The 27,664-nt window shown below is 40.9% G+C and overlaps 1 protein-coding gene across 2 annotated transcripts; it reads right to left on the bottom strand.

Annotated features, from left to right (window-relative positions):
* Positions 1-295: 295 nt before the first annotated feature.
* On the bottom strand, positions 296-27,664 carry LOC148888821 (large neutral amino acids transporter small subunit 4-like). 2 transcript variants are annotated; one of them, XM_089014444.1, is made up of 16 exons: positions 26,450-27,664; positions 25,402-25,682; positions 22,636-22,881; positions 19,903-20,122; positions 19,770-19,825; positions 19,607-19,683; positions 13,839-13,931; positions 12,513-12,646; positions 11,343-11,554; positions 10,247-10,390; positions 9,963-9,980; positions 8,961-9,087; positions 8,747-8,879; positions 7,662-7,735; positions 6,834-6,957; positions 296-5,250 (listed from the first exon to the last, which is right to left on the bottom strand). In XM_089014444.1, the coding sequence occupies exons 3-16, from the start codon at positions 22,793-22,795 to the stop codon at positions 5,089-5,091; spliced, it is 1,734 nt and encodes a 577-aa protein (XP_088870570.1). In that variant the 5' UTR covers positions 22,796-22,881; positions 25,402-25,682; positions 26,450-27,664; the 3' UTR covers positions 296-5,088. The 2 variants fall into 2 exon arrangements, with proteins under 2 accessions (XP_088870570.1, XP_088870571.1); XM_089014445.1 differs by lacking the exon at positions 9,963-9,980.

The raw sequence follows: 27,664 nt of genomic DNA, 5'->3' as shown, positions 1-27,664 counted from the left end.
AACAAGCCGGCTGCCATTTTCTTGTTAGGAGATCGGGCTCATTCGCAAACGACACCTCACTCATTGTGTATCCCGAAAAATAGTTTGTATGCCAAGGTAAAATGTTCATAAATTCAATGTTCGTAAACCAAAAAGTTTGTAAGCCAAGGGGTTCGTAAACCGAGGTATCACTGTGCTAATCAGGTTTAGCGGGATTATGGGCGGACATTTTGGTGAAGTCCAATCGTAATCATCAAATATTTCAACAATGGCAGACCGAATGAGCGTTTCTACCATTTGAATAACGCACATTCCATACAAATGACGCTTTTTATTCTTTTCCATCAAGTTAAAACGTGATTTCAAATGACAATGTCTGGATGGGATAGAAGAATAACATAAAATATACAATGTAAAAAAGAGAATCAAAACCTCCAAATCACTAAGAAGTTCAAATGAAAAGAAAATCATTCGTTAAAATGTTCATGTCGGGGGGAATTAAAAAAAAAAGGATTACCGTATTTCCCGCTGTATAAGGCGCACCCAAAAGCCTTCATTTTCTTCAAAAGATGACAGTGCGCCTTATAAGTGTAGTAATATCGAGCCACTCCAGTGCACCTTATACAGGTAACATCCGACTTACGACCAGCTCGACTTACGACAACCCGTACTTACAACCATGACCTCCAGACTTTATTTTTTTAAATTTAAATTCTACGCTTTGCTCCGCAACGCGTAGGACACTTTTGGCCAGCCAGCCAGCCAGCATCTCACTCGCACAGCAATCGACCATGTGATGGCACCAGAGGGGGGGGGGGTTTGCATGTCATTTAGCCTCCGAGTCTCTATTCAACATTTTGAATGGATTTCAACTTACGACCATTTCGACTCACGGCCGTTTGCTCGGAACGGAACTTGGTCGTAAGTCGGATGTTACTGGTAATGATGGACAATATGAAATTTGAACCGATATTGATTCATTTAGCTTATTCCATTCAAAATTTTGAATGTATTTCGACTTACGACCCCCTGGTCGGAACGGGACTCGTTTTCAACTTACGACCATTTCGACTTACGACCGTTTGGTCGGAACGGAACTCGGGGGTAAGTCGGACGTTACCTGTGTATGGAAAAGGTTTGACAATACACCATTCATTGGGGGTGCGCCTTATACACCGGTGAGCCTTATACACCGGAAAATACGCAAATATTGATCATCACAGACATGACATGAAGCACCTGAAGGGAATCTATATGGCACCTTGATTGACAATCAGCGTACAGTTTATCAATACATCAAATCCGTCAGTCAGACTGGAAACAACCAACTCAAGCAGTCATTCTTTCAGTTCCCTTTGGAAAAGCAAAAAAAGGGTGTAACCCGTGGAATATCGCGCCACATGAATAGGTATGCGACAGTTAACTTGAGACACACCGGTCGCACCGCATTTTTTTTGTGCACGGTACAAAAGCTTGTTTGTGGATCAAAAGCTGAGCAGACTATGAAACAGAATAAGACACGTGAACCAATTCAGCTAGCTAGCTGAATAGATAGCTAACAGATAGCATCATTGTGGATGGCGATGGCGCCTTATTTGTTATTTTGGACTTCTCTACCCGATTTATCCAGATTCCAGAATAATTTCCATTGTCTCATTCTCGTTAAACGTCACACCCGTGCAAAACCAGCATAGAATTCATACATATTTCCATGTCGAATATCATATTTTTCAGTCATTTTCCATCCATTTATGAAATGTGAAAGTCTTCCAACACGCCGCGATGGACATTTTTGAGCTGAGAGACAAGTCTCGTCTTGTGTCCTGCATATGAACAATATGTAACAAGCATGCTATGAAACCTCTAGTCTTGATGGGCGTTAACATAAAAAAAAGGACCGTAATTTCTGGAATATAAGGCGCACTTTCACAAAAAAACCTTTTCCATACATAAGGTGCACCGCATTATAAGGGGCACTTCAATGAAATACATTTTTTAAACGTTGTCCATACATCAACAATATTTTCTTTTAGTTGCGCCTTATAGTGCAGAAACTACAGTATATCTTTCTGTTGCCATATTTTTTTCATTCGACATTCTTTGGCGACATGCACCAACAAAAAGTATTTGGAAATACACAACAAAGGTCCGTTCAGGAGGTTTGAGGGGGGGGGGGGGGCGTCTAAAGTGCAGCGAGATAGATAGATCGCGAGCTAGCTAGATCGATTTAATGATTGCTAGATAGCTGGATGGAGGGATGAATAGATGGGGTTTGGATGGACGGATGGATCAATGGATGGATGGAGAGATAGATAGAGTAGATAGATAGATAGATAGATAGATAGATAGATAGATAGATAGATAGATCGTGAGCTGGCTAGATTACTAGCTAGCTAGATATATCACTAGCAAGCTGGATAGATGCTAGAAAGCGAGATAGATCGCTAGCTAGCTAGATAGTTCGCTAGCTAGCTAGATCGCTAGCTAGCAAAATTGCTAGGGAGATTGCTAGCTAGCAATCTAGATTACTAGCTAGATTGATTGATTGATAGATAGCTGGATGGCTCAACGGCTGGACGGAGAGATTACTGGAGCTAGGTTGGTTGGATGGATAGTTGCATGGATGAACATAAAAGATGGAAGGCAGAGAGTTGCACTTCCATCATTTGCACTTAACAACGAGGCACTCTTATGAAGCGCCCCTGTGAGTTGACGCCAGGCTGAACACAATCGCTTTGTTTCGCCAATCGAAAATATTTGTCACTATTCTCAACCAATACGTCAATTCTGACGTTTTTGCACAGAGGATGAAGGGGAATGCATTGTTATGGCCTTTAAAGGACACCCGACACCATTTTTTTGTGTCCTAACTGACATCAGAAAAACGTTTGATAGCATCTAAAATAGCCAAATGATGATATTTTTAGTCAAATGCAAAACACCTTCAAGTGTCCTAAAACTGCCACAAAATGAGCTTGAAACAAGATTCATAAAGTCCTGTCCCCTAAAGGATACTCCTTCACAAACTGCCTTGCTCCAGAATCAAAACAATGGCTTCAGAGAGTTCAGATTCGGGAAAAATATGCTTTCTTGTTTACTCATCCAGTCATGAATATGATTCAAATAGTTCTGAAGAGGAAAGCATCAATGTTTGGAATCCTCCCGTATCAATTCTAGCCGTCTGGACTCCAATGTAGCGCCCAGAAAATGCACAAGATGGCGCCCAAGCTCCGTAGGAAATGGGCTGATTTGTCCGCTGGGAATTTGTGTCAACTAGTATCAAATAGTAGTCTTGGTGCGACACACAACGATTCACCGTCGCGTTATTTATGTAGTTTAGTTTATCGTCATCAACTCGAAAACAGGATTTCCTGGTTCTTCAACGCGAGTCTTAAAACGTAAAATATTGCAATATGCCAAATACGCTCAGTAGAAATCATTTGAAGTGATTTTACAAATTATGGACACAACGTGTCGGTTGTCCTTTAAGGATTTCTGGTAGCAGTAAGCGCTCTACCTAAAAAGTTACCAAAATAAAATCCAAATTCTAAATGTATGTTGACCGACAGTGCGCTTGCCTGGCATCTCACAGAGGAACTTATTGCTACTTCCAGCTAAGCTACGCCAACAAATGACGTAGTGGTACTTAGCATTCACGCCGTGCCGCTAACCCTGTAGCATCCATTTTCACTTTTACATTCTCTTAACTCATTCAATGCCATTCATAAATGTATTCGGGAATTGAAAATAAATTTGTTTGGGGTTCTTTTTTGTGCTTGGGTGTCGATAAAGCGCTGGCCAGACCTCTGGTGATGTTTTTTTTTTCCTTCCATAAGGGGCAGCATTTCTGAACACATTGTCGCTAACAGGCAGCAAAATCATTTTCATACATAGCGTGACGTCATATATTCCCACCCATGGATTGGCTACCAATTTTGCTCTCTTTTTTTGTCTAATGCCCTCGAGGTGATTAGCAAGAAAAGATTACAGGTAACATCCGACTCGACTTACAACCATCCATACTTACGACCACAAACACCAGACCCCTACCGATTTTTAAATGAACTGTCAACATTTCGGTATATAATACTATTCAAAAGAAACCGTTGCTTGAAAACAACAGATTGACATCGTGTGTATGTATGTAAATGTCATGTCTGCCATTTTGAATGGATTTCTACTTACGACCGTTTGACTTATGACCGTTTTGTCGGAACGGAACCCGGTCGTAACTTGGATGTTACCGGTATATGTACAGTATATGGGTAACATCCGACTTACGACCGGATCAACTTACGACCACGACCTCCCCAGACCCTATTTTTAACATTTTAATTCTACGCCCGGCATCACAACGCGCTAGCACGCCGGCAACGTGTACAACAATTTTGGCTAGCCAGCTAGCATCTCACTCTCGCACAGCAATTGACCGTGTGATGGAACCAGAGGGGAGGAGTTTGCCAGTCATTTAGCCTCCGAGTATCTATTCAACATTTTGAATGGATTTCAACTTACGACCATTTCGACTTCGGTCGGAAAGGAACTCGGTCATAAGTCGGATGTTACTGGTAATGATGCACGATATGTAATTTGAACCGATATTGATATTGAGTAATTAAAACTTTGTGTATACTTCGACTTACAACCATTTCAACTTACGACCGTTTGGTCAGAACGGGACTCTGTCGTATATCGGATGTTACCTGTACTTGATCCATGACATCACTTGACACAGCGATCGCACGAAAAAAACAAACAAACAAACAAACAAACAAACAAACAAACAAACAAACAAACAAACTCCGCAGTCTCTCAAACCAAAGTCCACATCCTGGTTCTGGATTTGCGTGGCGGCTTAAAAAGTCTCATTTCATCTTCTGTTCCAAATCTTTTTCCATTTGAGTGCGCTGTTCTATTTAGCATCTCATTTCATGGAAGAACAGCAAAAATATCGATGATAATAATAACGGTGTAGCATCAGCGCTTGTGCAGGAAATACAGTCGGAGTTCTCATAAGAGTCATGTGACCTCTTGGATTCCGGTCTTCGTCTCTTTTTTCCTCCGTGTAGTTCGTCAAGTTTCTGGACGTCATGGTGTTTTATCAGGTTTTTAAACAAAGGCTTCGATCTTGTTGCCGTTTTCCATCTTGACGAAGATCTTGGGGTCGTCGTCGCGCTCGTCCCTGAGACGCCGGAGGTGTCGGCTGTGGTAGAGCAGGTAGACGGGAAGGCAAAATCCCAGCATGCTCAGCGATAAAAGACCCACGTTCACCTGGAGATGCGGAAAGTGGCCATTGTTACACCGTTTGAGGAGTCAAAAGAAACCGTCCGCCATTTTGTATTTGAATACATACATACGAAAGAAGTCCAAGATGGCGGCCGACTAGGTAGCCGTCAGCAAGTGCTCTCACGAGTCTTGCTTTTTTCTTGTTGTTTTTATTCTTTTTTTGTCACTTTGAGTCATTGTGTGTCATGTGGAACGGATACGGATTGTTTTTCAGCAATTTTTGGCCACGACATTCATCAAGGAGGAACGGTTACGCCTTTTCGGCAGCAGAAATATGCCAGCATTGTTTTTGATTGGGAGAAATGTCAGTGCCTTTTATAATAATAATAATAATAATAATAATAATAATAATAATAATAATAATAATAATAATAATAATAATAATTGACTAATGACTAATGAATAATGAATAACGAATAGATAAATAGATAAACAGATAACACAATTGATAATTGATAAATGATAAATAAATAAATAATAAATAATACATAATAATTAATAATAATTAATAATAATAATTAATAATAATAATAATACATGTCACCCCTAAAGTGCCTTTCACAACTCTCAAGGTTACTTTACAGTCACAGGATACGTTTTTTGTGGGTGAGCAGCGGCCGCCACACGCGCCAGCGTTCACTCAAACCCGGAATAACTCAAATAAATAGAAAGCTAACTCGTTAGCTAATAGCTAGCTAGCCAGATCGCTAATAGACAGCAAATAGATAGCTAGCTGGGTACCCAGCTAGATAGCCAGCTAGATTACCAGGTAAATAGCTAATAGGCAGGAAACAGATAGCTAGCTAGGTAGCCAGATAGGTAGCCAGCTAGATAGCTAGCTAAATAGCCAGCTAGCCAGCCAGATAGCTAATAGACAGCAAATAGATTGCAAGTAGATTGCTAACTAGGTAGCCAGCAAGGTAGCCAGCTAGATAGCCAACTAGATAGCTACATAGCCAGCTCGACAGCTAATATAAAGCAAATCGATAGCAAATTCACGCAATATCCATGGAATATAGTTCAACTTTTTTTGACTGTCATGGCCGGACAGCTCTGGGGCAATTGTGATTTTTGTTGCGCCTGTCATGGGCAGCATTTTCACAGCCTCGTTTGGTTCAGCGGAAAGGTCAGTCGCGGCTTGGAAGTGAAGCGGATTTACGTGGGACAGGAGATGTGAGACAATCTCTTTTCGTCAATGGATGCTACCGCTTTGTGTTTGTTTTCAACATTTAGCTTGTAGCAGACGTCCACATTTCACCATGACGTCCCGGATCCATTGGTGAAAAGGACGCCTTGATCCTCTCCTCTTTCATGTAGAACTGCTTCATGCAACAAAGAGGGTGCGGAAAGTGCTTACGATTGACTGTGTGTGTCTTTGTGTTGTGTCACATTATTTGTTATTGTTGTTGTTGTTGTTTTGACTTTAAGATGGCGCCGCAAAAGTGGCTGCCTTTACAGCAGCTCCTGTAGTTTGTTTTTCGACACTTTTCTGCTGTGAAATGTCAATTTCTCCACTGCAAGACTAATAAAGGTGAATCCAATCCAATTTTGTTCCGAGGCTTGCTTACCCACAAAGGGTCTCCCTCCAGGGGTCCCACCATGGCCATGAATAGAGGCTGCTGGAGCAAAGCGAACAGAGCGCTGATCAAAGACTGCATGCCTGTCAGGCTGCCAAACTGAGACGACGGGTACCTGGACGAGAAGAACATTATTATTATTAATATTATTAATATTACTTTTAATTTTTATTTGTTATTTATTTATTTTTATTTTTCTATTGCTTTTACTATTATTATTATCATTATTAATTATTTATTTATTTTTATTTCATTATTATTATTAATTTATTAAAGAACATTATTATAATAATTATTATTGCTATTATTACAACAATAATAATAATAATAATAATAATAATAATAATAATAATAATAATAATTTCATTTATAAGCGCCTTTCGTATAATTGTTAAACAGTGAATGGGATCAAATGTTTCACCCAGAAGACCAAAGTTGATCATGAACAAATATACGCTTTCAATTTCTGTTTGATTTGCTTTCGCGGGCCGAATAAAATGATGTAGCGAACCAGCTTTGGCCCCCGGGCCTTGGCTTGGACACCATGTTCTTAGATATCACCTGTATTTTTTGTGTTGTGTCACATTATTAGTTATTTAGTTTTTGTTGTTGTTTTTGACTTCAAGATGGCGCCGCGAAAGCGGCTGCCTTTACAGCAGCTCCTGTATTTTGTTTTTTTTCTACTTCTTCCTGTTCTTTTCTCTTCCTTTCATCACTTTGCTGCTGCGATATACCAATTTCTCCACATTGCGCGACTAATAAAGGCTAATCTAATCCAATCCAATATGCATCACAACAATGACGGTATCACACACTTACACAGCAGCGTAGAGGCCGCCAACCGCAGAGTGGATGAAGCCTCGTACGATTGTATGCAGGATGAACGACAAAATCTGAGGAGAATAAAAAAATCTGTCACTAAACAGTGCATACCTGTCAATCTGGGATAATAGCTGCCCTTATAAATGCCCGTATAAAAGTTGTAGTATGTCGTATATGTGCAGCGTGTTCTACCGGAAACAAATTCCTTGTGTGTTCTACATACTTGGCAATAAAGATGATTCTGATTTTATATTATTTGAAAAAAAGCGCAAGCACAGGTGGAAACGCAGACAGCTAGCTTACCGCGCATGCTCACATTATGCTCCAACCGTACGCAGCGGTAAAAAAATATAGGTAACATCCGACTTACGACCGAGTTCCGTTCCGACCAAACGGTCGTAAGTCAAAATGGTCGTAAGTCGAAATCCATTCAAAGCGTTGAATAGAAACTCTTTTTCATGTGATCGCTGTGTCAAGTGATGTCATGGATCAAGTACAGGTAACATCTGATTTACCCCTGAGTTCCGTTCCGACCAAACGGGCGAAATGGGCGTAAGTCGAGATGGTCGTAAGTCGAAATACATTCAAAATTTTGAATAGAATGAGCTAAATGAAGCAATAACAATATTGGTTCGAATTACTCATGTACAAAAATACACTATATCAAATATTTTGATTTGTTTCATGTGCTATTTGCTTATCTATGTATTTATTTGTTTATTCGGTTATTTGTGTGTTTATATTTTTTATTTTCTAGGTTGAGTAAACGCTGGCACGAATGGCTGCCGCTGCTCACCCGTAGAAAAAAAAATGTTTTATCCCGCGAATGTAGAGTGTCCTTGAGAGTTTTGAAAGGCGCTTGGAAATAGAATGTATGATTATAAAAGGTCACCGCTCTCAAAGGAATATTATTCAATATGTATTCATGCCACTAGATGGCGCCAAATCACCATGAAAGATTCTCTCGAGCTTTGGATTTCAACACAATATACACGGACACAGACGGTCACATCTGGGCAAGATGGAGGACAAAAAAAGGAAGTAGATTTTCGACGTTCACTCTCCTGTTTGCGTGTGTCTACCTGAAGTGGGAGGCTGGGAATGATGCAGGTGACACCAAAGCACACCAGGAGTAAATTAGTGAAGATGAAGGCTCGGGTGGAGTTGATTATCTTCTGAATCTTTTTGTCCGGCCGACGAGGCTGTCCAGGTTCCCTGTGGGGAAGGATTTTGCAACGTTTTGATATCATGTTTCTTATTGGTGACAAGGAGGTTACATTTTCGATGATATCTCACCTGGCCGTGTATTTGTCATTTTCATCCTCGCAGTCTTTCAGTCTCCAGTCCATGACGTAGCCAATTACGGGGGAAGTAGCCAGACACAATAGCTGCAGGACGCCAAAGATGGACGTGTATGTGCTTACTGGAAGACAAACAACGATGACACTCAAGTTATAAATATCTGGCTATCTATTAACTATTTATTTGCTATCTGTTAGCTAGCTAGCAAGCTAGCTATTAGCTGTCTAGGTGAGTGGCTGTAAACTGGCTAGCTGGCTATCTATTAACTATTTGCTATCTATGAGCTAGCTAGATAGCTATTAGCTGTCTAGCTGACTGGCTGTAAACTGTCTAGCTGGCTAGCTGTTGGCTATCTGGCTATCTATTAACTATTTAATGGCTATCTATTAACTATTTGTTTGCTATCTATTATCTAGCTAGATAGCTATTAGCTGTCTAGCTGACTGGCTGTAAACTGGCTCGCTGGCTATCTATTAACAATTTATTTGCAATCTATTATCTAGCTAGCTAATAGCTATCTAGCTGTAAACTGTCTAGCTGGGTAGCTGTTGTCTATTAGCTATTTATTTGCTATCCATTAGCTAGCTAGCTAGCTTTCTATCTATTTGAGTTTGCTTGGGGTTGAGTGAACACTGGCGCGTGTGGCTGCCGTTGCTCACCCACAGAAAAACTTATCCTTAGAAATGAAATGTATTGTTCTTCTTATTATTATTATTATTATTATTATTATTATTATTATTATTATTATTATTATTATTGTTGTTGTTGTTGTTATTATTATTATAAAGGAAGCTGAAAGATAATTTGCAATTATTTAATAAGAATTCAAAGACAAAGTATAATTCACATTAGTCAGTGATTCAGATTTTAGGCCAGCGGAGAAGGCCTTGCAGGCCCTGACGGCCCACCACTGTGAAAAGCACTGGTGTTAGTATGATGATGATGATGATGATTATTATTATGATGATGATTATTTGGGCATCTGGAGTTTCTTACCCACTTGCATCCGTTCCACTGCAACAGCAACAGGAAGGCAGCATGACAAGAAAACAAAAAAAAAAAGAAAAGCGCAAGAGACGGAAGAAACAAGGAGGCGTGTTAACCAGAAGCAACAGATTAGCTTAGCCTAGCGACAGAGAAGATTTGGAGACGCTAGCATGCCAGCATCGACTTGATCAAGAGGTTAAAGGCAAGCATCCAATGCAAGAAATGAGTAGTTAAGACGCTAAAAGGAAGCACATCAAGCCGTGTGAAAAGAAGAGAACGGCTCGCACACCCACCCGTGCTGAGCTCTCCTTCCGTCAAAGACTCCAAAATGGTGTTCATGGCGCCCATGTAGAAGATAAGGCGAAGTTGGGTGACGCACATGGTGATGAGGCTGAGGAGGAAGATGGGGCTCAACACGCTCCTCATGAATGTTTGGGCTGCACAGGAAATGGAGGAAGATCCAGAGAGAAAGATCACATCTCAAGTCCTTTATCAACTAACATCAAATAAGACAATAGCTGACTATTGTGCACAAAGTCGCCCTTAAAGGAACAACCGACACCATTTTTTTCTTTCCTAACTGACATCAGAAAAACGTTTGATAGCATCTCAAATAGCCAAAACACGCAGGATGATATTTTTAGTCAAATAAAAATAACTTTAAGTGTCCAAAAACTGCCACAAAGTGAGCTTCGAACTGATGAGATTCATAAAGTCCCGCCCCCTTGTTTGTGACATCACGCCAGGATACTCCTTCACAAACTGCCTCGCTCCAGAATCAAAACAATGGCTTCAGATTGGGAGAAGGTACTTTCTTGTTCCTCATCCAGTTATGAATAGGATTCAAATAGTTCTGAAGAGGAAAGCATACATGTTTGCAATCAATTAAAGACGTCCTTCCGTGTCATTTTGAGACGTCAGGACTCCAATGTAGCGTCCCAGAAAATGCACAAGATGGCGGCCAAGCTCCGTTGGAAATGGGCTGATTTGTCCGCTGGGAATTTGTGTCAACTAGTATCAAATAGTAGTCTTAGTGCAACACACGATTCACCATCGCATTATTTATGTCATTTTCCTTCTAATTTCGCCATCAGCGCGGTGTTTTCAGATGAAAGAAAAAGTACCCAAAATGCATTGTGTGTTCGTATGCCAAGGTAAAGTTCGTATGCCAAGGTAAAATGTTCCTAAATGTAACGTTTGTAAACCGAAACGTTGGTAAGCCAAGCGAGTTCGTAAACCGATGTATCACTGTATGTCAAATATGGCGCGGGTCATGTAGCAATATGCGCTAACCGTAATAGCCTTGCGCAAGTGCTATAATGAATAATGTGCTAACAAAGTGGCGCCAGTGTCTGTCAATGGCGACAACCTGCCCGATTGTGGATTTACCTTCTTCTTGGGACTTGCAGGTCACCTGCAGGTCAACGGCGGACAAGCACATCTTGCTAGCGTCTTGGGAGGCGATGTTTTTGGAAGGCTGATGTTGCTGCGTAGCCGAGTTGCTAACGCTCAGGCGGCGCCCCACGGTGGTCACCTGCCGGTAAAACTGCTTTCCGGTGATCTTGTGGTCAAATCCCAGCCAGCTGAATTTGATCTTCACTCTGTCAACAGGGGACAAGAGAAGGATGTTAACTCATTCACTGCAAATTCCGGAATTGAAACTATGTTTTATCTCCCATGTCCAGCAGACCCAATTTTGAGTTTAGATAAGTCCAGACACATATAACTTAGGAATTAACGTTTTTTTTTTGTCTTTTCAAATAAAAGAAGAGAGGTGAAGTTTTCTAACGCTGCTTTGAATGTTTATGTAGTCCTAAAAGTCAATATTCTACGGGTCCTGGAATTCAAGTGACAATGACAAAAACCCTGGCACTGGAGTGGAAACATTTTATAGTAATAATAATAATAATAATAATAATAATAATAATAATAATAATAATAATAATAATAATAATAATAATAATATATTTCATTTCTAAGTGCCTTTAAAAACTCTCAAAGTCACTTTACAGTCACAGCATCAGTTTTTCTGCAGGTGAGCAGCGGCAGCCACACGCGCCAGCGTTCACTCAACCCGGAAGTAACTCAAACAGATAGAAAGTTAGCTAGCTAGCTAATAGATAACTCATAGATAGTTAGCTAGATAGTTGAATAACTCAAATAGATAGAAAGCTAGCTAGCTAATAGATGGTTAGCCAGATAGCTAACTAGATAGCCAGCTAGCTAATAGATAGCAAATAGAAAGCAAATAGCATATGAGCAAAATTGATCAGAAAGGCAGTTTAAGAAAAATAAATAAAACGCGCCTGCATTCACTCAACCCGGAAGTAACTCAAATAGATAGACAGCTATGGGTAAAAGTGGGATTGATGAAATGTGCAGATATGTTGGATGTACGGGCTTGGCTCTGCCGTGCACTGTCGATTGTTGACAAATTGGTCTGGCATGATTCTGCTCAGAGCGATTTGGATGTGAGCAGACGCTGGACGCCACCATTCCTCTCATAAAATGTCTCTCACATATCAACCTTTGAGTGTGTGTGTGTGTCAAGTTTCGTACGTGAAGTCCATGTCCTCCGGGCCAGGGAAAGGTTCCAGAGGCCAGTTGACGAAGCAGTTGAGGAAGACCAGGCAAGCGCAACCGGCCCAAACTAGCAAGATGGAGATAAAGGTGGCGCCCAGGTCGTAGAGTACCTAAAAAGAGGGACAAGGACGGACATTGGGGTGTGAGTGATTAACCCTTTCAGGGACAGAGGGGTCGGTTGTCAGGTTGTCAGGTTATCAGGTTACAGGGGAATCTTTAAAAAAAAACACACACACACAATCAAGAACTATTTTATGGTATACGGTGATACCTTGGCTTACAAACTTAATTGGTTCCCAGACAGTGTGTGTAAGGCAAAAAGTGTGTATCCCAAAAATTAATTTCCCATAGGAAACTGTTAAAATGATAATGATCCGTTCCCAGGTCCCCATAAAACATAATTTTCTAATTTTCTAAGCCTTAAAACTACACAAAATATATCTTATTTTATGTATAATAAATGTGCTATGATATTATAATTAAAGAAATAAAATGTACTGTATAATAAAGTGGCTTTATTGACCTTTGTGATGGTTGTTAATGGCTTGAAAGAATGGAGTGGCCGCTTTCATCAGCATTTAAACACTTGATGAGGAACGTAACTTTCTTCTTTCACCATCTTGAGGAATGATCCCTTGTACGTGCTTTCTCTGCCATAATTTTATCTAGTTCCTCATCAATGGTGTTCTGTTTAGCTGGGTTGATAGCTTTTTGCATCAAGTGTACAGATGGCTTGTGCGGGTTGTTTGTGGAGCCTGATTGATGGGATATTTTAACCTTGCAGTCTACACTCTGCCTTTGAACTATCAAAGTTGAAACTCTCGCTGTCGTCTGCCTGTCTCTTTAATGTTTAAACCACCTTGCCTCACTGCTGCCTTCTTGACCAATCACGTGGCTTTAACCGAAGACCGGGGGCGGGGAATAGAGGACCAAAACAAGTCGGCTGCCATTTTGTTGTTAGAAGAACGGGCTCGTTCGCGAACGACACGTCACTCTATTGCGTAATGCCAGCCTCTACTGTCGTGCTTCATAATATGATGGATCTTATATTTGGAAGACTTTTATATATTGATTTGATATATTATATATGGAAAACGTTTTTCGTTCATTGAAGGTGCGCCTTATAGTCTGGTGTGCCTTACATATGGAAAAAGTGTGAAAATACACCATTCACTGGGGGTGCGCCTTACAGACCGGAAAATACAGTACACTGAAGAAAAATGGGGTATAAGCATAAAATGGAGTACATTCAACACATTATTATTTTTTTCAATGTATTTTGGGTGCGACAACAATAGTTACCTTAATGCCCGGGAAAGTAACAGCAGAGGAGGCGTACGATCCGATCATCAGCGCGATGAAAGTCGATCTGAGGTCGCCAAACATGTTGGGAAGCTGACAAATAAGAGGGAACAACAGAGCATAGCATTAAATAGAAGACGTGGGGTTGTGGGGTGCATTGAATATTTGTGTAGTCCTAAAACTCAATATTCTGTGTCCTGGAATTTCAGTAACAATGACAAAAACCCTGGCACTGGAGTTGATACAAAACTAAAGAACCAATAATATCACAACACAATACAGTCATTCCCAAAGGCTAAACTACTGGTGTCAATGTCCCAGAAGAAAGGAGAGGGGGACATTGTTGGGACACCGGTGTCCAATTCAAGGCCCGGGGGCCAAATCTGGCCCGCCGCATCAATTTATTCGGCCCACCAAAGCAAACTTGTGAAAATTCCATCCTCATCCATCGAGCTAGCTAGGTAGCAATTGAGCTAGCGAGTGAGCTGCAACAAATAACCCGCACAAGCCATCTGTACAATTTGAACGTGAATGGCTGCCGCTGCTCACCTGTACAAAAAAATATGTGACGGTAAAGTGTCCTTGAGAGTTTTGAAAGGCGCTTATAAATGAAATGTATTATTATTATTATTATTATTATTATTATTATTATTATTGATAGTTTTTTTTTGCACACGGCTGGCAGTGAATGAGTTAAATGTGAGCGCGTCCCTCTGAAATCATCTGGTCGTGTTTTTCAGAAGACGTTCTCCGGCCTTGCATGGCTGCTCTTTCGGCACACGCTGTTCTTCACGAAAATATGCGTGACTGTAAACAGCCTTCTTCAATCGAGCAATAACAAAGACGTCCAACGGTTGCGACACATTCCCGCCGTAGCATCCAAGGCGGGGCGACAGGCGGGGTGACAGGCAGGGCGACAGGCAGGGCGACAGGCAGGGCGACAGGCAGCTACAAGTCCAGAATCTACGAGTGTCATCAGATAAAACGTACAACTACATTATTTTGTCTTCACTTTTAAAACTAAGTGCGCCTTATAGCCATCTGGCTAGCTAGCTATGTAGCTGTCTATTTATTAGCTATGTGCTATCTAGCTAGTTCGCTAACTGTCTAGCTGGCTATCTATTAGCTATCTGTTAGCTAGGTATCTAGCTTTCTATCTATTTGAGTTACTTCTGGGTTGAGTGGATGCTGGCGCAAGTGGCTGCCGCTGCTCACCCAGGTAAAAACCGATCCTGCAACTGTAAAGTGACCTTGAGAGTTTTGAAAGGCGCTTAGAAATGAAATGTATTATTATAATTAAGTATTTTTTTTGGTGGAGAGACCCGAATGGCAACAAACCTCTGAGGACATCGCTCCACACATTACTTTGACAATACGTTTCTCCAGTGGCGGGTTGTGTAGGCCTTCAGTAGTGCTATGTCTGAATCAATTATTAGCGAGTGTAGTGTAATTCACTACAGTCCACTAGAAGGTGTTGTTGGCTAGAAAATAACGTGACTTGAACAAACTTGAGTCATGAAACGGTTCAAATTTGTGTGGAGTCATAATCACCTCATAAGAAAAATGCAATATTATTTGCTATTTTTTGCTCGCTTCGAAGCAGTCCAATCTTCTTAATGGTGTCCATCTATTCTTGAAAAGTCCGTCTTCTCCTTCTTCAGCCATTTTGGGTTGACACAACCACTAAATAAAAATATTTGCTCGTGCAGCTTGCTGCAGATACAGTATGCTAGCTCTGGCCAGTATGCGATTATCACTCACGGCTAGTGATACTACGATTGGCTAGTGACTAGCCAATCATGTGACTGGCTAACCATAGCTTGCGAAAATATTGCCAGCACATTTGAACAAGCCTTGGGTTGCCAACTCAAACTCTGATTGGTGAAAGCAACAATTTCATCGACATTGATTTTTATGCGACAGGGCCTGCAGCACTAATTGTGAAGGCGTCCAGGTCGATTTCGGACCCTGGTAACAAATGATGGCTGAAATGTGATTGGTTAAAAGGACAAAATATAATAAAATAAAACATAATTGACATTAGTCTGTGATTCAGATATTTTAGGCCAGCAGCGAAGGCCTTGCAGGCCCTGACGGTTGACAGGAATAAATTAATAGAGAAATAAATAGTATTGGTGTCGGGATGGTTATTTTGTTTCCGAATACCTGTGTGGTGAGGTGAGCTGTTTTACGACAGCCCATGTCCATCTGCTACCGCCGCTACCGCCGCTAACCAAACGCAACCATCGAACCGTGATCCTATCTGCGCGTGACCTTTTGGGGGGAACTAATATAGACCTTCCATGGCTTGACCAAACACCGAGTCCTTCAATGTGTACACTTCCACTCTCTGCTTGGATACGCTGACCACAGAGCTAACAAAAGAGTTATTCAGGGAAGGTGGGAGGGGGGGGGGCTACTTATCGACGCCGTCGCCATTTGGATACGACGTTGACATTTTGCGACGTATTTGTCCTGAAAATGATCTGCTGACCAGGTGTCGATCTATTCGCTTGGTGTGTTTCCTCGCCAGTTCTCGAGACGGTCGCAGTACAGACGCGCCCCAACTTACGGACGAGATGTGTTCGTAAGTTGAATTTGTTCGTAAGTTGCTTCAATGCAATATTTGGTATGGAATGTATGTTGAAGGCTTTAGAAGTAGGTTTCTACTGGACCCTCCGCACCCTGGCCACTGCCTTTTCCAGCTACCTTCACTCAACCCAGAGGTAACTCAGATAGAAAGCTAGCTAGCTAATAGACAGCTAACTCGATAGCTAAGTAATTCGGAGAGAAAGTTAGCTACCTAATAGATAGCAAACAGATAGCTGGCTAGGCCTTCACTCAACCCAGAAGTAACTCGGATAGAAAGCTAGCTAGCTCCACAAACTCAGTTACGATAGGAGATACGATTTTGGAAACAGCGGTTTTGGTTTCATTTCTTTTATGTCGCGTAAATGAGATGTGGTGGCAAAATGTGCTTTGTCATACATCACAAGAAGTATCGTCGAAGCTGGTCTGGACACACAAACAAACCTTCTTCTTCTTCTTCTTTTTTTTGTGTGGCTTCACTCGTGATTTGTCTTTGCACGATTAATTAAACGACTGCCGGTAGCAAAAAGACTTCCTGGTAAAAAAATTAACTTATGTCGAACTGTCCAGGCATGGCGGTAGGGAGATATATATATATATATATATATATATATATATATATATATATATATATATATATATATATATATATATATATATATATATATATATATATATAGGGCCGATACTACCGGTAAGACTTTAGTTAGCTGAAGAAACATCTTGGATAAGAAACAAAATGTCCGACACCTTGAAAGAAGTCCAGATGACGGCTGAAGAAACCTTTTCATCGATGGACCACTCCTGTACGACTGAGAGCTTACACAGACGTATCGCTTAAAAGATGTTGAAATCAATTCGCACCTCCGCACTGCGTTTAAATCGTACAAAATGGTGGTGTAAAAGTGGCAAAAAGGCTTTGCACGTTTGCCGACATCAGCACGTTTCGCAACCTCGCTCAAGAGTGACCGTGTGCTGACGTCCGGTTGACCAAAAATGCAGGAGGTTGTCTCAAAAAATTAAAAAAGGAAATGAGGAGCAAGACCTTTCCATGAGAGAATCGAAAAAAGGAAGAAGGATTGCTGCGGCAAGTGGAAATTCTAGCGCTTGCCAATGCGTTATTGAGAACCAGCTCGGACCGGTCGGGACTTGACGCAGAGCATCCGTCTGCTTTGCTCCCGTCGTAAAGTGCAGCCAAGTGTGTTGGAAGTATCAGCAAACAACAGCTGACGCGGCGCCGCGGCCGATTGGCTTCCACCCCGACATCACTTTCGGGGCGCTATTTGCCGACGGTTCTGCGCGCATACCAAAGTCGCACTGGTCCACCGAAAGTGCAGTGTCTGAAATAGCGTCTGCCCGGATGCCCGGGGCGGGCAACTTTTTCCTTCGGGCGTACAACCTACAAAACGTTTCCGATCTGGGTGGCCGACAACTTCTTCAAGAAAAATAAAAAAACAGGAATAAACGATAGATTTTTTTTTTTTTTCCAAATCAAACGTTTGCTTTATTAAAGGACAACCGACACTATTTTTTTTGTTTGTTTCCTAACTGACATCAGAAAAACGTTTTATAGCATCTATGACATTTGTGTCAACTAGTATCAAATAGTAGTCTTGGTGCAACACATAACGATTCACCATGGTGTTATTTATGCGTTTTCCTTCTAATTTCGCCATCAACACAAAACACAAAGTTTTCAGACAAAAAAAGGACCCAAATTGTATTCTCGGTCAGGGGTGTTCCCTCCGTGACGTCACGTCAGGAATCGTCGTCAACTTGAAAACGAGACTTCCTGAATAAATTCAGCGCGAGTCTTAAAAGGTAAAATCTAGCATCTTTGTCAAATACGCTCACTAGAAGTCATTTGAAGTGATTTGACAAATTATGGACACAACTTGTCCGGATGCGTCGGTTGTCCTTTAAATAAAGCAAACGTTGGAACGTAGATTTCGAAATCAGAATACATAATTCCCATTTCAAAATCATTCGGTTTGGAAATTTCCTAATAATAATAATAATCCATTTCATTTATAAGCGCCTTTCAAAACTCTCAAGGAGTGATGGACATTTAGCAATATGGTGGACTGTTACTGTTACTGTTAGCAGATGAAATAGTCATGAGCTGTCTTTTTCTGGCCACCAGCGCGTGCAAAGGGAGCAGCGGTGAATAATAGATGACGTGCTTCTTTCTCTCGACTCGGGCTCTCACGTGGCCTCTCTTGTGATGCAGCACTTTTATCTCACCGATGGATACAAGCCGACCGCCCGCGTTGGCTTTTCTGAGCCACTTCAAATCCTTCCATGTGATTCTTTATCCACAAGACAAGTCAGAGTGAATGTGGAAGCGACACAGCGCGCAGTCATTAGGCTTGTTGCGACATTACACCAAAATAACATCTGGATTTGCCCAAATAAAAAAAAAAACAAACATTCAATTCATAATCAAGCATGTGTATTTAAAAATAATGGGGGGGGGGGTAACATACAGTGGTACCTTGCCTTACGAACGTAATTGGTTCCCAGACAGCGTGTGTAAGGTGAAAAGTGTGTATCCCAAAATTAATTTCCCATAGGAAACCATTAAAATGAGAATAATCCGTTCCCAGGTCCCCATAAAACATCATTTTCTACTAAATAAGCCGTAGATCTACACAAAATATACCTTACTTTATGTATAATAAATGTGCTATGGTATTATTATTAAAGAAATAAACTGTACAGTATAATAAAGTCGTTTTATTGACCTTTGTGATGGTCGTTGATGGCTTGATGGAATGGAGTGTCCGGTTTCATCAGCATTAAACATTTGATGAGGAACGTAGCCTTCTTCTTTCACCATCTTGAGGAATGATCCCTTGTAGGTGCTTTCTCTGCCATCATTTTACCTTGTTCCTCATCTATTGTGTTCTGTTTAGGTTCGTTGATAGATTTTTGCATCAAGTGTAGGGATGGCTTGTGCGGGTTATTTGTGTAGCCTGATTGATGGGATATTTTAACCTTGCAGTCTACACTCTGCTTTTGAACTATCAAAGTTGAAACCTAAAGTCCTAAAACTCAATATTCTGCGGGTCCTGAAAGTTGAGTGACAATGACAAAAACCCTGGCTCTGGAATGGACACGTTTTTTTTTGCACATGGTCTGCTATTGAAGGAGTTAAGAAATCATAACAATGCTCTTACCGTCAGAGAAGTGAAAGTCATACACATGCCACCGAATCCATTCATGGCCAAGGCAAAGAAGATCAAGATGGACAGATCTAGAGGACAAAGTAGATGAAGGCGCAAGTGTCAAAGGTCAAATATGACGGACGAGGGTTGACATCAGGGCTTGGACTGTACGTACTGTTGGGATCGCTAGCTCCATAAGCGATGAGGAGGCAGGAGAAGGCAAAGCATCCACTGGAAAAAACAAAGTCACCCCGTGTCAAAACACATAAAATAGACGCATCCCGACAAGGCGACGTCTCGGTTCTCACCTGCCCAGAAGTCGCAGTTTCCGCGGGCCGTATTTGTCCATGACGATGCCCATAGGTAGAGTGATGGCGGACAGCAGGAAGGAACCCACGGTGAAGGCCAGGTTCAGCATCTCATCCTGGTCCTTGCAGATCTGCCAGCCGTTCATCTCCAGGTACTCCTCGCCGTCGGATAACTCCACGTCCGACGTGTTGGAGAGGCTGAAGTTGGAGTTGTTGCTCTCTGGATGAAATGATCAGAAATGGAGGAGATGTTGTAGAGGTCATTTTTGGAAAGTAAAAAATAATAGTCATTATAATAAATACAATAGATGATTTGAAAGGGGAGTAAAAGAAGCCATTTTCGTAAAACAGCTAAATCCTTCACTAGGGTGAGGTTCAATTTGGATCGTTCGTACAACATTAGTAATACTGATGAGGTGATACCGGAGGAAGTGGGGCAAACAGGCCAGTCGTTAGTAGGACTATAGGAACAATCAGTGGAGCTGTAGGGAGTAGTCCTCTGCTCCCCCCAACCTGAGAGCAGGGACCAATCATAGCACAGTCCGGCACCGCCATGTCTGGACAGTAGGGATATATATATATATAGGGCCTAAACTACCAGTAAGACTTTAGTTTGCTGATGAAGTTTCTTGGATTATTATGATGATGATGATGATTATTATTATTATTATTAATTTCTATCAGCTAGTTAGTTAGCTTTCTATATATTTGAGTTACTTCCTGGTTGAGTGAACGCTGGCGCGTGTGGCTGCCGCTGCTCACCCACAGAAAAACTGATCCAGTGACTGTAAAGTGACCTTGAGAATTTTGTGTTATATAAAAAAAATCACGCTAGTCGGTTTGTCTTCACATAGACAATCACGATTCATTGAATTATTCTTGAAATCAGTGGTGGGCTGTGGATTTTATCACTAGGCCTTCAGTAGTGCTATGTCTGAATCCAATGTATGTCTGAATCAAATATAAATATATAAATATAAACCAGCGGAGAAGGCTTTGCAGGTCTTGACGGTCTGCCACTGATTTGAATACTTTGGATTTCTTTCAAGTGATCAACATACAATATTGATTATTCATTCTGATAGGACCTTTGTTCCCCTTTTGACCTTTCCCCCCGTTGCCTTAAATGAACCGTTTTGCCTTTGACAAAATAATGAGGTCAGGAAGAAGCAGCGCTGTTTATCTCTCCTTGGCACTCTAGTCATTGTCATTTTTGAGATCAACCTCTCTTTCGCTGTCCTCCTTCCATTTTGGCTAAAAGCTAGCTACCTTATACACGTTCCCCAAAGTCCCAGAGAGACACAAAGGGAAGTGAGAGTCACTTGTGTATCACGTTGCCATCGAAACTGTTTGTGCCTTGCCAGGTCTACCTGCACATTTCATTCAGTCACATTTGCACAACACGCATACCTGTCAACCCGCGTGAAAGTAGAAAAACAAAATACGTGGGCTGCTGGAAAGGCAGCCACTCGCACGGCGCCGTCTTGAAGTCAAAAGAACAAAAAAAAAAAACTAAATAAATAATATGACAACACAAAGACACAGAGAGTCATTCTTAAGCACTCTCTGTACCCTCTTTGTTACATGAAGCATTTCTAGATTGGATTGGATTGGATATGCCTTTATTAGTCTCACAGTGGAGAAATTTACATTTCACAGCAGCAAAGTGATGAAAGGAATGATGAAGATGAAGAGAGATTTGAATCCTATTCATAACTGGATGTGTAACAAGAAAGCATCTTCTCCCAATCTGAAGCCATTGTTTTGATTCTTCAGCAAGGCAAGACGTCTTGGCGTGACGTCACGAACAAGGGGGCGGGACTTTCTGAAAATGCCCAATTCGCAGCTCCATTTTTTTTGGGCAGATTTTGGACACATTAAGTCATTTTGATTGGTGTTTTGCATTTGACTAAAAATATCATACTGTGTGTTTTGGGTATTTTAGATGCTATCAAACGTTTTTCTGATGTCAGTTAAGAAACAAAAAAGTGACGACTTCCTCCACTCGCACTCCAAAGTGTGTGTAACCAAGTCAACCCCCGCCCCCGCTTCCCCCCAGTCCCTCATGGTGTTAAAAGTACAAACTGCTGAGTCCTTGTGTTTTGTTTTCCTTGACAGTTTGAGTGCAAGCAGACTGAGGTCAACGGGTTTTGTTGTTTCGACGTCAGGCCTCCCAAGCTCTGTTGATGCAGTCCAGTAGGGCAGATGAACAAAAATAGAGCGCACGTGTTGACTGTTGATTCCGCTACTGGCAAGAAGGAGAAGGAGAGCGGGAAGGAGGGAAGGCCAGCGCTTGACCATTTTGGGAGCTTGTTGATTCGGGATGTGTTGTTAACCAACTGTTTGTTAAAGGACAACCGACACCTCCGGACAAGTTGCGTCCATAATTTGTAAAAATGACTTCTATTGCGCGTATTTTACAAAGATTCCACCGCATATAGCTATATGTTACGTTTTGAGACACTGGCTACCCAGCTTGCTACATAGCTAGCTATCTGGCTTGCTATCTGGCTAGCTACCTAGCTTGCTACCTAACTGGCTATCTATTTTCTATCTATTTGCTTTCGATTAGCTATCTATCTGACTAGCTGGCTACCCAGCTTGCAAAAAACAAAACTGTCTCACACACATCTCCCGTGAATCCGCTTCAATTCCAAACCACGACCAATTGAGAATTTTTTGTTTGTGATATGAAAACAATCCATAAAGTTGAGTACTGTAAATGAATCTTACCAGGTGCTTTGCACAGGTAGGAATAGAAGCCTTCTGATTTGAGCATGATGAGCAGGGATCCCCAACCCAGAAGCACAGCAGAGAAAAGCAAATTCTCGATGACCGCCGTCACCGCCATCCACCAGCGGCGGCTGAAAGCCGTGGCCAAGGTTGGAGCCATCTCGACGGAGACGTGGAGGGCGCTGGGGGGAACGGGGGAATGCCTCACTCGTGACACTGGAAAGATGGAAGGTAGGCTACAGGCACCTGGATGAGGAGGGGAAAAAAAGGAAAAGGGAAATTAAAATTACCGTATTTTCTGAAATATAGCACGCACCTAAAAGCTTTGAGATTTTTTTTCTCCAAAAGATACCTCATAATCCGGTGCGCCTTATGTATGGAAAACTAGCTATCTGGTTATGGAGCTATCTAACTAGCTAGCTATATAGCTGGCTATCTATTAGCTAGCTAGATAGCTTTCTAACTATTTGAGTTATTCTGGGTTGAGTGACAGTAAAGTGACCTTGAGAGTTTTGAATGTAATGTGGTGAGCCTTATGTATGGAAAAGGTTTTAACATATGTCATTCGTTAAAGATGTGCCTTTAAATTGGGGTAAAAATATTCATTGAATATTGTATAACAATGATGGTGCACACACAGCTTGTAGTGGATATTATAATAATAATAATAATAATAATAATAATAATAATACACTACATTTTAAGCGCCTTTCAAAGCTCTCAAGGACACTTTACATCAAAAACAAGCATATTTTACCTTCAAAAAACTTCAAAAGAGTCATTTTTAAAAGGTTGTTGGACAGTATCGTATATTTGGAGAAAATGGCAGTGACTCATCCGGGTGCTTTTGTTCCTTCCTAAAGCCGCGACTCAAAAAAAAAACAGCTGAGCGCAGTGGGCGGGCCAACCGTTGAAAATCGCCCCGCCCTTGAGACATCTGATTGGTGCGTGGGGAAAATAGATCTTCGACTATTGGCTACTTATGACATCGGAAACGGAGCAGCTGCACGTGAGGATGCTGCATTCAGAGTACAAATCGTTCTGAGAGTCACCATTCCCAGAAGTGCTTTTAACTTATGCATAAAAACAAAGATCATCGATATTACTCAATATCTCAAACAACCCAGTGTAATTGGCTTAAAAAAAAACTGTTAATTTTCAAGTTGAGTGACAACTGACATTTGATTGATTCGTCGCCATCAGAAATCATCATTTCAAACCGGAAGCTATTTCAACTCGGGCCTGTTTTGTGGCATTTTAGAGACTCGATTGGTGAATTTGGAAAAAGCCATATTGTTGTGAACGCAGCACCAGCTCTATCCGGTTCGAACCAGCACGGCGCGAGATTGTTTTTCAAAGGGGCTTGAAAATGGATATCACGTCCTCATTTGAATGGCATGTACACAACACAAACACGTGAACAAACACAAAGCGGGTGGACGTCGTGTGCGTCTAAACGAGATGAAAATGACAAAAATAACGCGCCATTTTAAACCATATCAAATGTGTACATACAATAGTATACAATAGTCGACGGACACATTTGTACACCTACAACACATTCCCTATTTTGTTGTTTGTTTTTGTTTTGTATACACGTAACTTTATTAGTCAGCACATAGGTAGCACCGCCCTCTGTGCCAAACATGTTTTTAAGATGTGTTGAAACAAATCGAATCAAGTCAACACCTCGTCATCGTCATCATCACAAGGACGATAAAAAAAAGAAGTCAGAACGCCAAAAACTGGTCTCAACTGGACTGCCCATCAACCACAACACACACGTGCACGCACGCGCACCCACAAACAGACAATCGCACAATATTTGCGTCTTCAAGCGCCCAGTTAAAATACTGTCTTGGGTATCTGTTGATCCAGCATATCAATGTTCCGGTAACAAAATAAAAGTCCGTTTTTCCGTTTAATTACAGCTATAGAACACTGTCATCATCATCATCATCATCATCATCACAAGGACGATAAAAAAGACAAAGTCAGAACGCCAAAACTGGTCTCAACTGGACTGCCCATCAACCAGAAACACGCGCGCGCACGCACACAAACACTCGCACAATACTTGCTTGTCAAGTGCCCAGTTAAAATATTGTCTTGGGTATCTGTTGATCCAGCATATCAATGTTCCGGTTAGAAAATAAAAGTCAGTTTCTCCGTTTAATTACAACTAAATACTCGATAGTATATCAAATTAAATATCGTTTATATTGACGTGTTAAACAAAAAATGACACACACACACACATAAGCATATCGGATGACGCTAGTACATATCACGATAAGTTTCCATTTTTGCAACCTTTATCTTTTATTTTGGTACAAATATTACTATTATACGGAACTGAACGATGTCATCTTTTGTATTGCGATCTCCGGTACACGACGAAGTAACGCTGAGATGTTTGGAACAATTGTAAAGAAAAAGTAGTTGTTGTCGAACGACAAAGGTGGTCAACGTGAATAAACCGGATTCTTATTCTACGTTTTATGATTTAACATGTTCGACTGTGAGAAAATAATGACGATGTAAATGGCGAACAAAACTCAATCATCATGTAAATAATAGCGTCCATCGCCACATAACAAACAATACGAAGCTCGATGTCATGTAAAATATCCGTCAGGTTTTTAGATCATAATTGAGAGGAAATGGAGGAGAAAATAGCAAAACTCCGTTTCAGCCTCTTTTCGCGACAGAAGCAGTGAGCGTGAGTCAGAGCATCCTCGGCTCGGCTCAGCGACGGCGGCCCACCTGAGTGACAAAAGACCCCGCAGCGTTCAGTCCAATCCGCCTTTTGACGTCCAAACGTCCGTCAAGGCTTTCGACGTCAAAGTTGTCTCGTAGCGCGTTCGCGTTGCTTCTTTTCGTGAGTTTCTTTCTCCATTCCATGATCGTTGTCGACATTATATAGCGGGCTGCAGCGTCAATGCACAAACAACGTCGCCTTCTCATTGGTGGAAGCTGGTGCCAAGGGGCGGGGGGCGAATTTCAGCCAATCAGAGAGCGCCGTTGCTGAACGTGCTGGCGCGTTGCTAGAATAAGACGTTTTAGTCAACACCACTTGAGAGCTTATAAAAGCGTTTTTAAACAATTATTCCAGCATACAAACCGCACGTTATTATAACCAAATCATTTTAAGTTTTTTGAGGGTTGAGGGGACATTAGAGACGAGTAACATTACATGTTTCGATTATTGGATGTTCGAAATGACGTTACAGTATTCGTATTAGGAGTTACCTAGCGTTACATTTACAGAATAAAAATATTGTTTTAAAGTATTTTAATAATAATCATTTTAAAGTAATATATATGTCAAAATAAATGATAAATAATCATTTTAATACTTTTATTTTTATAATCAAGCCAGCCTAAAATGGTTAAAAATCAGAGAAACAGATATTGCACTCGTTTCGTTATTTTCACCAAAACTGGAATTATGACGCCATTAAAACGTGAAATAATAAAACAAAGTTACACTCTTCAAAGCAGCCTTTCCGCCAAATACCAAATCAAATGAATATCGATCTGATTATAAATATAAAATCGATATACGAGCACTTCTACAAGACATACACGTGCACACTGACACGCACGTAAACATAGCACTCGAACGAACCTGGCTATCAATGACAGAAATCGCTTCGTTTTCTCCAAAACATTGGTTGTGACGTCATTAAACGCAATTCGAAGCAGTCATTTTTAGGTTAACTGGATTTAAACGCATTTTTTTAATCACATCGGGAATGTAAAATAGACACACGAGCACTTGCACGTGCACGCGTGGTATAAACGGACTCACGTTTGACTCGAAATGTCACACCAAAGTTGAACTTCTAAGAAGGATGTGAACGGCGATGACTTTGGCCAGTCTGGAGAAACTCGCGTGGGGCGACACCTAGCGGTTATTTTCATTGTAGCACTTCAAAAAATGGGATCGGGAAGCAGGTGGGCGGGCTTTCCTGGTCTTTTTCTGCTGAATTCTGGAAAAGAAGATCGTTAACGATCGAACTAACTGTCGCTGAAAGATTAACGGACTCAATATTTCATCTTCCGATAAAAGAAAAAAATATATATTTCTAATTGAAATAGTAGAAATATTGAAAGCCGCATTTTATTTTGACATCTGTCATTTCACGTGTTGTAAATATAATGGCTGTAATAAAATCACAAGACTGTGTTAGAAATGGAGAGGTAGAGCTAGAATTCTTTGTGGGGAGACAACGAGAGACGTCATTTGAGTGGAACGTGGAATACTTCGGCCATGATTTACACTCAATTTTACGCAAGAGGATTAGGGACACTGAAGAAGAAAAAAAAAAAATTGGCAAGATTCAGTTTTTTTTTCTCACAATTTTGACTTTAAAGTGAAAATTCTGACTTTCTTCTCAGAATATTGACTTTATGCTCAGAATTCTGACATTAAAGTGAGAATTTTGCCTGTTTGTCCGACTTTATTTTCAGAATTCTGACTTTATGCTCAGTATTCTGACTGCAAAGTGAGATTTCTTATTTTATTCTCAGAATTCTGACTTTAAAGTGAGAATGCTCACTTAAAAGTCAGAAGTCTCACTTTAAAATGATGATTAAAATGAATACTTTGAGTTCACGAAAGCGGGATATTTTTTGGCATGTGGTATTTATTCAACGCGTCTTTAGTATCGTATGCTTCATAGTGTGCTGTCATCAATATACATTGGTTTGGATCATACAGAAAATAATACACAAAAATGTGTACAGTGATACCTTGGCTTACGAACTTAATTGCTTCCCAGACAGAATGTGTCAGGCGAAAAGTGTGTATCCCAAAAATTAATTTCCCATAGGAAACCATTAAAATGAGAATAATCCGTTCCCAAATCCCCATAAAACAGATTTTTCTCCTTTCTAGCCATAATTTTCTCCTTTCTAGCCTTAAAACTACACAATATTTTTTTTAGTATTTAAAAAAACATTAGGATTTGGTATCAATAAAGCTATTACAAGTGACTTTTTGTCAAGCAATGAAACAACAATT

This window comes from Hippocampus bargibanti, linkage group LG14 (genome assembly GCF_051943395.1).
Source record: "Hippocampus bargibanti isolate YZ-2025 linkage group LG14, ASM5194339v1, whole genome shotgun sequence".
NCBI lineage: Eukaryota > Metazoa > Chordata > Actinopteri > Syngnathiformes > Syngnathidae > Hippocampus > Hippocampus bargibanti.
The sequence above is the reverse complement of the archived record's forward strand: the minus strand, read 5'-3'. Positions and strand labels throughout refer to the sequence as shown.

Excerpts from the sequence above, each read along its gene's own strand:
- LOC148888821 (XM_089014444.1), bottom strand. The coding sequence starts at position 22,795 with ATGGCTCCAACCTTGGCCACGGCTTTCAGCCGCCGCTGGTGGATGGCG. Across the intron at positions 11,555-12,512 it reads CCGGAGGACATGGACTTCAC|AGTGAAGATCAAATTCAGCT; the intron begins GTACGAAACTTG and ends CCCTGTTGACAG. Across the intron at positions 10,391-11,342 it reads CTGCAAGTCCCAAGAAGAAG|CCCAAACATTCATGAGGAGC; the intron begins GTAAATCCACAA and ends TTTCCTGTGCAG.